We start from the raw sequence: 9,531 nt of genomic DNA on the forward strand, positions 1-9,531 counted from the left end.
CAAACCGCAACAGCAGATGAGCAGTTTTACGTTTGCACTTTCCTACCTGAGCAGAGCTCTGCCTCTTAGAACCAGTTGCTTACTTGAGTCTTAATTTTCTAACAAAGAGGTCCCGTGGTTATTGACACGTGGGGAGAGTGATTTATTCCCAAGTGCGGAAGCCGTTGGCCGGAGGCTCAGTCCTGCTCCATGTGTACGGCCCTCAGAAGGTTCCGAAATCAACAGACTGGAGATTTTCATCTCAGTCTGACATTTAAATATTCTCAGCCCTTTGGAAATCTGTTCTGGATAGAAGTGGCTTCTACACCAGTGGTCCCCAACCTTTGACCAGAGCTCTTATAAGAATCTGCTGCCTGATACTCGGAGGCGGAGCTGAGGCGGTGATGCTGGCGCTGGGGAGCGGCTGCAAATACAGACGAAGCTTCGCTCGCTTGCCCGCCACTCACCTGCTATGCGGCCTGGTTCCTAACAGGCCATGGACTGGTGCCGGTCCTTGTCCCAGAGGTTGGGGACCCCTGTTCTACACAATTTTTTCTGGTTCCTTTTAAAAAAGGAAATTGCATAAATGTTAAATTTTTAGTCAGAGACTCAGATATGAGTCTAGAATATTGTATTGGCTAAATAGCTTTTCTCTGATAAATAATCCTTTATATAATACTGATCCACCGGTTTGGTCCCTAGTTTCCCAGCTGTAAGTCTGACTCTGCTTTCTTTCAGTAAACCTTTTTTCCTGCTTTGTCTAGGCGGAGGAAGAGGGGAGGAGGGCTTTTGTTTAGTTTGCCAGTTGAATTATTAGTTTGGCTTGTTCTTGGCTTCAAGACTAGAGAGCTCGTGACCTTCACACACACGCTTCTCTTCAGCACTTGCAATGGAAAACACAAACCCGCAAATTCCTAAAACACAACACTCCACTTACCCTTCCTTATGTCTGTAGACTTTTAGTCTGGCGTTTCGTTCCTGACGGTCTCGAGTCCCATGACACAGCGTTATGACTGTGGTGAATCAGGTTAAAAGAGACTCTGATCTATTATCTCTCCCTTGGAGTAGCAGCTCCCACGCTGGAGCTTACAGCATATATTGCAAATCACCTTCAGCAGTTCGTATTCTTATTAGACTTGATTTACAGTTCAGCAGGCTGTGCAGATTGAGTTCATGTTTAGCCATCGTGGATTTTTATATCAATTCATACCAAGGTATTGTCACCATTAAGGGACCCGGTGACTTTTGAATGTCCTTGTAGAATAGCTGATTAGGAGAATTGCTAAATGTGAGTCTTGGTGTCCTCAGGCAGTTTTAGGTGCTGTCACATGACAGAATGAGTCCTTTCTTTAGTTTAATTTCTCTCCTTTGCCACCCCCAATATTTCTTGAGATTTTGTTATACTTGCCCATGTTTGTACAATGTATAAATATTTTATAAACTCTTTTACAGCTATACCCAAGAATTAAACCAAGACAAAGGAGTTTGGCCTGAAACTGTATAGAAGTATAGTTAATGAAGAATTAATCTCTGTTATCACTAAGAAGTAATATGATTGTTTTTGGCACAAATTTCACAACTTATTTTAATGACAATGTAACTTGAAAGCCATGAAGAATGTGCTCTGGAAGAAAATGAAGGGTTGAAGCACTCACTGTCAGTGGGGGGCATTCAGCACCGTGAACGGAGCGCCTACAGAAGCCGACCTAACGGCGCTGGGGTTCCAGGTGCACTCAGAAGGATGCTCAGTGACAATCTTGTTTCCCACAAGAAGTGGTACCATTTATTGGGCTGCTGGGAAATCAGCTCCATGTCCTGCTCCGCTGGAGTTTTTCAGCACCTGCCCTCGTACCTGTCCTCCCACCGGAAAGGACCAGCGCCATCACGGCGCCACCTCAGATTGTCCCCCAGCACCAGCAGGCCCTCGGGACCCGCACGAAGGCTCGAAGGTGTCGCACCCCTGGATGTCGTCAGTGAAGAATTGTTGGCTGGTCGTCAGTGAGCAATAACTTTGTTATATGAGTTCTCGTAGCATTTTAAAAATTATACGTGTATTTGAAGTATTGAAAGCAAGCTACACTACAGGTAATTAGGTTTAGAATCTTGTTTTTAGGCTGAATTTGAATCTATATTTATTGCCTTTTGTATCTTGGAAATTAGAGATTTGTTATAGATTTACCCATAATATTTGTCGAGATCATAGGTGACTTAAAAACAATTGTAATAAAATTAAACTTTTCGACGCTAAGATTTTTACTGGTTTTAGTTTCTGATGTCATCAACGGCCTTGTTTAAGATTCACCCGCCATTGCAATATCATACCCAGCTGAAAAATAATTTACCAGCCATGTGATTAAGAAATACTTGCTTACAGAAAACTCTGCGTTTGCAATTTATGAGTTTTGTGGTGGTCTTTGACGTGGAATTCAGTTTCTTTCTTTAAGATCTTAGAGACCATGGGCGGTAGAATAGGCTGTTTTAGTGTCCTCATTTTATTTCATGTGTCTTCACAGAATTATATATATTGATTTATGGGATAGAAACTTATGTAGACAAGGCCTCCACATTTCTTTTATTAATTACCAAGTTCATGAGTTGTTTTGGAAACTATTTTGCTTAGTGAAACTATTTTATTTACTAGAAGGTAGAAATGAAAAAAACCAATGGTCGCTTTTCCTTATGTGTTTTTATAGCTGAATTCTAGCAGGAAAGGAAGGTGAAAGACCATACACACCACCATGCCTTTCAGAGTACTGGAGAAATAGTGACAACACGAGCTAATAGTGTCACAAGACGCGTACGTTAGACAGAATTCTAAAGATCACCCGCCTCCATCTTCCTGTCAGCTGGTGCTATGGACTGAGTTTGTGTCCCCCTAAAACCCATTTATTGAAGCCCTAACCCCCAATGCGATGGTGTTTGGCGGCGCAGCCTTCGGGAGGTGATTCGGTTGACATGAATGAGAGCATGAGGGCGGATCAGTGTCCTTACAGGAGGAGCCGCTCTGCCCTCCATGTGAGGGCACAAGAAAGCCATTTGCAAGCCAGGAAGAGCTTCTTCACCAGACACCGAATCTGCTGGCACCTTGATCTTGGACTTCCCGGCCTCCAGAACTGCGAGAAATAAATGTCCATTGTTTAAGCCACCTGGTCTGTGGAATTTTATCATAGCAGCCTGAGCCGACTTAAGACACTTGGTTATTCAGTCAAACACTAATATAGGTACCGCGATGGGGGCCTTTTCTGATTTAATTAAATTTACTATTCTGACTTTAAAAGAGGGAGATTATCCTGGATTATCCAGGTTGACCCAGTAATCACAGGAGCCCTTCAGAGCTGGAGAGATGAGGCAGACGGGGAAGTCAGCGAGATTTGAAGTATGGGAAGTACTCACCCTGCCATTGCTGGCTTTGAAGATGAAGGGGCCATGAGTCAGGGACTGTGGAAGCCAAGAAAAACCCCTGGCTGACAGCCAGCAAGAAAGTGGGTTCCTCAGCCCTACAGCCATGTGGAACTGAGTTTGGCCAACCTGAGTGGGCCTGGACACAGAGCCTCTGTGAGGCTCCAGGGATGAATGAGTTAGCCCAGTGAGACAGGTGTTGGACTTTTAGAAAACTGTGAGAATGTGAGTGTCTTTTAAGCAGCTACGTTTGTGTTGATAATGTTACTGCAGCAACAGGAAGCTAATACCATGTTGATTCTAGTCCTGGGCTGATGTATTTACTAAGCTGCCACCTGACCTTGCCCAGGACACTCCACCCCGCTGAGCCTGTTTTCCTAATATGAACTGGAGTTTAATACCATCACCTCTACACACATCAGATACTTGAGGAAAACTGTGCCAAGTACCGTGTCGAGGTACTTGGTAAGCTCTGAAGAATTGCACAGTTGTATGAAAAGGGAAGCTGTGGAAATTGGGAAAACACGATCGTCTCAGTTTTATTTCTTTAGGCCTAAACTTTGAACATCATTTGTTTTCATTCTCTCTTTTTGGCTTTTTACTTGTTTATTATCAGAGTATCTTTATATCAAAGCTCTTTATAGAAATATTTAAAAGTACAGAGAAGCATTATGAAGCAGGAGGCAAAATGACAACTGTTAACATTTGGGTATATTTCTTTGTTATATATAGTCTTGTGTGATTTTTGTCTTCACGTGATTGGGAACATAGTGTTTAGTTCTCTCGATAGTCTCCTGTTGTATGCTTGATATGGCATCATAAACATTTTTAATGCCTGCATAATGTTCCATCATATAATTTATCCAGCCTATCTAACGTTGACCATGTGGCTGTTTTCCATCTCTTGTGTGTGGTGATTGATGCCGTAGTCGCATCTTTGTGGTAGCAAAGTTTTTAGATTCTTTGGAGCCTGCTACAGAGGATGTGTCTGTGGTTAAGTGTATCTGAGAATGTGGGGAGCACTTCCAGGCGCTGAAATGCTGTGCACAGGGAGGTCGAAGCGAGAGGGGCTGAGTGCCAGGCCTGAGGCGCAGTCCGAGGAGGGCCGCGCCCTGCCCTGGAGGGGAGGAGGCAGGGAGGGCCTGGAGGTTAGGGTGACTTCCTCCCAGGGCGGAAAGTGGAGGGGATTTACCGTCTCCCCTATAAAACAGGCATTGACCAACGTCTTAACAGGGAAAAATCAGGAAAACTGAAAAATCCCTCCCCCTTTCCAAACCTCCCCAAAATTGGTAAGAAAAACAAAAAACCGTGAATAAAAAAAACATCATTTCTCCTACTGTCACTGAAACAGACTTCTGAAAGTGAGGCTGGCAGAGTAGGTCAGCTCTACAAATGAAAGAAGGTGCAGCCGGAGAGGCAGAGCAGCCAGCACAGGGGCACAGGCTCGGGTGGCCTTTCTCCCAGCTCAAACACTGCCATCGTTCAGCCGCTTTAGTCACATCCTCAGCTGTCTGGTCCCCAGGCCACTTTCAGGCCTGGGTCCCTCCAAACACCTAACTCTCTCCTAACCTTGTGTGACCAAATGGAGAAATCACACTGCGTGTTCTCATTCACAGTCTCATTCATTCATCATCATATTCTCTCATTCACGTTCATGGTCTCCGGGGCCCTCAGACACCACCCAGCAAGCAGGAAGAACTTAACCGCATTCGAGGAGCATTTGCGGATCCCATCTTCCTATCCTGTCGTGAAATATTAGGCTGGCATTTGCCTGTTTCAAGTCATTAGCTCGTTCCCATGTTTTATGGTTCGTCCAGGATCACAGACAACAGGCCAGTGACGGATCTGTGTGCCTTCCCAGCTCGCTCTTGTTCCCACACCAAAGTGAAGTTCAGGTGGCCGGCCAAACAGGGAACTCACCTGCACCTCCTTAAGAGAGACCAAGAAGCAGCAGAAACGAGAGCTGTACCTACTTTATGATCAGTTAGAGCTCCTGAATTGGATTTTTAAAAAAATTTTAGAGCTGCACATTGAAATGACAGATCAGATGCCTATTTGGGAATTGAGTTTGTCACACACTCACATTGGAAACAGGCTGCAATGGGTGTGCTCGGAAGGGCCAGCTGGGGCCCCCCAGGAAGAACAGCAGGGCACGCGTGGTTGCCTGGGAGACGCTTTATTTAACAGTACGTTCGGTAGAAGGTAAGGCAACAAGGCAATATTTTTATAATGTTAGAATTTTCAGAAAGTAAAGCCAAGGAACACGCTTGTGTTGTTTCCACGGGTACTCCCAGGCCGGGTCCCAACTCCGGGCACAAACACCAGAGGTGGAGACTTTCGAGACGTTTTGAAGCAGGCAGCAAACAGCTCGTTTTGTCTTAGTCACACCTCGTCTGCAAACGCCGCCTGGTTTCAGTGTATCACTTCAGCCGACCATGAATAGAACCCCTCCTGTATTTATAACACTGTATAAGACCAGACACAGACACACTCAGGAACTTGAGTTTCAGATTTACTGTTAACCCGTCAGTATTATAGAAAACCTGTCTCTTGTTTAACCCAAGTGACAGAGGCGAGCATTCTCACCTGGCCTCTTCAGATGCCTTGACAAGATTACTTCATGAGGCATCATATTTTCCATTTTACTCAAGGGAAATGGTGAGCCCCGAGCTGCCACAGCAGCGTTTTTAAACTCGAAGTTGCTTTCAATATTTCCAGCAAGGACCTCGTGTCCTTTGACATTGACTGAATGTTTGCCCAGCTGTTAAATACCTCCCTGCATTTTTTTTTCCTGATTTAATATTGCTCTAAACAAGATTGTGTGTAAAAGTACAAAGTGGGTACCATTTACAGATTTAAAGCTTTGAGCTTGTCCAGGGTTAAGCGACTCACTTGCATTGAGTATAATGATATGCAAATCTTTTACTTTGATATCTGAAAGTTCTATCTCAAATGGTGTCATTATTTTCAACTATAATCATCAGTTTACGTAAATGTTCCCATGATTAAGGTCTAGATAAAAAGTTTCTCCGTGGAAGCTTAGTGGAAGCTTAGTCCGTGGCTGATTTTCTTTCATAAGAAGTCTTCAGGCAGATTAGTCATCACTTCAAAGTACTGAAAAACAGAGCCACTATGGAAGAAAAAAAAAAACCAAGTCAGTTCAATGACCATTTTTAAAATTAAAAGCTATTTAAGTACCTGTAGATTATTCTGAAAGACTCTTGCACCAGAAAAGCTGAACATGGATTAAGATGTCGGTATGCTAGCTCACATTTTTTCTACCTGATTTCTAGTCTAGTTTTTTGCAGGTCAGTAAAGAGCTGTTATTTGAATCGGGTGGGCATGGATCGTATTACAGGGTTGACTAAGATACCCGAAACGTGAAACTTAGCTTACCACGTCAGAAGTTAGTTTAGGGTGTGCATACCCCTGAAACTAGTGATTTTCAACAGTGGTCCTCTATGGAGTTTATGTGGGAACTTTAAATCAGATTCAGATTGACCGGCCAGGGATGGGCCTGGACAGCAGGGCTTTGGCAGAGTTGGCCAGGTGATGTCACCTGCAACCTCAAGGGAGGTTTTCTTGACGTTGTGCATCCTTAGCAAAGACTAGAGTGGGGGGGTCTCCAGGGACCCCTGAAAGGCGAGGACCAGAACAGGAGGGAAAGGTGGTGGCTGTTTCTCAGAGGAGACGGGGAGGAGGGACTGAGTGAGCCGGTCAGCACGGACTGGTGGGAACTGGTGGGAACTGGTGGGGACTGGTGGGAGCTGGTGGGAGGGGATTTCCAGCGAGAATGATAAAGGGGCTAGAGTTCCCAGAACTTGCCATTGGGCACTTTTATGTCATAATTGTAGCCTCTACTTTTATACTGCAATCTCAGGGCAGAGCTATTTCCTAGCAAGTTAGTGTTATTTGTAGCCAGCTAAAATATATTTTCAGTTGGCTGAAGGTACTTAAAATGCCTTTGAGTGAAACAGCCGTTGAGTTGCTGGCTTCCTCTAGAGTTCAAAATTCAAGAAAAAGAGTTGTCTTCTTCCCGCTTGGCTTCTCTCTGGGGACTTTGTCATTCCTGCCCATCACTGGCCACCTGGTCCTGCCCTTTATAGCCTGTGCTGCTCCAAGCTCGATTCCCCCAAGTATGGAGGAAATGTAGCTGGAGCCAGATGATAATGCAAGTATACCCCAGCTGGCTGCTTTCTTTGACTTGAGAGAACTTTCTATCATTGGGATGACAAGAGGACATTCTGTGCTTTCCTGTGTGTGTGGAACTGGTATTCCAACTTACTTTGGATGGACGAGCATTTCAGAAGTGGGCACTGCTGGGGTTCGGGACACGGGAGCACAATAATTATATAAGGCAAGCTCAATTACTATTGCTAGTTTTATTCTAAAGGGGGAGGCAGCAAAGTGATTTGCTCAGAAAGTATTTTAAGTAGATCTGTTCTAAGCATGCCAGATCTTCCCCCAAACCCAGGTGATTTCATCCACAGGGTTTCTATAAGGACCTTCCATGCTCGCTACTTAGCAGTGCATTTTTCTAAAAGGGTTCTCTTCGTATTTTAACCTTGTGCTGCACTCAGCTCATGGGAGCAGGGACCAGGTGTGTTTTCTTGGACTCGAGAATCAATAGGTAGATGAGGAATGACTGCAAATTACAGTGCATTGTGGGATCCTAGACCATTTATAGGGCTGTCCCCGACAGACCAGAAGAGTTTTAAAGCAAAGCTTTAAAAAGCAGGTCAATTAACCATAGTTTTCTGTCACCCAAGTGGCAGCCCTCTCCTCCCCGTCCCCATGGGAGTGAGGGGGTCGGCGTGAGCTGCTGACTCACAGAGATAAGGTCGAGCTCTATCGTTCCCGTGTTCTCAGGATCCAGCTGCTTAAATATCCCTGCGGAGAGAGAAACGTGGGATGTCATGAGTGAGTGAGCTGCGACAGAGATCCCATTATCTCATTCCCCTGTCTGGCTGCTGATTTCACTGAATGTCGCAAGCTATTAGTTCTCCTCTCCTTCCCCAGATTAAAGGAGGATTCCCATTCTCGACTGGACAGACGACGTCTCTGGCCGCGGTGATTTCACCCATTGGAAAGGCAGGCTTTCCGCCATTCCCCAAATATCCACTTACTGAACTGAAGTGGGTCTTTCCCCAAATATCCACTTACTGAAGAGCGTTTCCAGTCGAACCAAACACCGAACAAAATTATCGAAATCGATGATGAGCTGGTCATCTGCAAAGCGAGCAACGATGACTTGGTGGAGTTGGCAGGGCAGCTTGAAACCTGAAAAATGAACAAGCGAACCGATGGCTCAGGGTGAGGCTGTACCCTGGGGCGCCGGTCACAGGTTATGGAGCTGATGTGGCAATTTAAATTACAGTTATAATCGCGTGTGTCCCTTGGCTGCCTTCCCAGGGCTGGGTTTATTTAGTGAAGCCAGTGTTTCCAAACTGTTGCCCTTCGCCCTGCCTGCTCCTTACAGACTAAAGTAGAAAACTTTCCTATGTCCATGCTCACACCGCTTCAGGCCGTTAACTGTGCTTCCTTTTCTGTCTGTGTAGCTGTGCATCGTCTTGGAGACTAGATTCTTCCTGGATGTGTGTGGCAGAAGCCGTTCATGGTAAACGAATATTAATTCTCCCTTTTCCCATAGTAATAGAATTTTAATGGGCCATTTCCCAGCATCCCTTGCAGCCACCTGCTGCCTCGGGACTAAGTTCTAGCAGAGGGATGTGTGAGCAGTGACATGTGCCCTTAAAGGCAAGGAGCCCGTCTTTCCTTCCTCCTCCAGTCAACCCATTGCCACAACGTGGTTGTGGTGGCAAGCCATCCATGGTGCCGTGGATAAGGACAGCACTCAAAGGGCTGGTGACACAACATGCTAGAAGGAGCCTGGGTCTCTGACAGCGATACCGTCCCAGCCCTGAACTGCTGGAGCTTGGATTGTTATGCGAGAAGAAGATGTATCTTGTTTAAACCAGTAATTTGGGGTCTTTGCCCAGCATTACGTCCTCGCTAATACAGTGAACAGCCTCATCTTGTCATATTTGTCCCCAAAGCACACCCGTCTCCCACACTGCTGGTCTCCCACAAGCTTGTGTCCCTTTTATTGAGATCACATGCTGCCAGGGACTTGCCCTGAGTGGAGCAGGGACG

The 9,531-nt window shown here is 45.5% G+C and overlaps 2 protein-coding genes across 2 annotated transcripts in view; one reads left to right on the forward strand and one right to left on the reverse strand.

Moving 5' to 3' along the window:
• TP53BP2 (tumor protein p53 binding protein 2) overlaps positions 1 to 2,229 on the forward strand; it is a 32,907-nt gene extending 30,678 nt beyond the window's left edge. Inside the window, exon 17 of the mRNA XM_011360887.2 lies at positions 1,432 to 2,229. Coding sequence (XP_011359189.1) covers positions 1,432 to 1,473 — 42 coding nt within the window. The 3' untranslated portion in view covers positions 1,474 to 2,229. The remainder of the gene's footprint in view (positions 1 to 1,431) is intronic.
• Positions 2,230 to 5,535: 3,306 nt separating this feature from the next.
• CAPN2 (calpain 2) overlaps positions 5,536 to 9,531 on the reverse strand; it is a 23,791-nt gene continuing 19,795 nt past the window's right edge. The window contains exons 13-15 of the mRNA XM_023531031.1: positions 8,542 to 8,685; positions 8,210 to 8,268; positions 5,536 to 6,508 (exon numbers count right to left, since the gene is read on the reverse strand). Coding sequence (XP_023386799.1) covers positions 6,485 to 6,508; positions 8,210 to 8,268; positions 8,542 to 8,685 — 227 coding nt within the window. The 3' untranslated portion in view covers positions 5,536 to 6,484. The remainder of the gene's footprint in view (positions 6,509 to 8,209; positions 8,269 to 8,541; positions 8,686 to 9,531) is intronic.

The sequence above is a fragment of the Pteropus vampyrus genome, unplaced genomic scaffold, assembly GCF_000151845.1.
Source record: "Pteropus vampyrus isolate Shadow unplaced genomic scaffold, Pvam_2.0 Scaffold60, whole genome shotgun sequence".
NCBI lineage: Eukaryota > Metazoa > Chordata > Mammalia > Chiroptera > Pteropodidae > Pteropus > Pteropus vampyrus.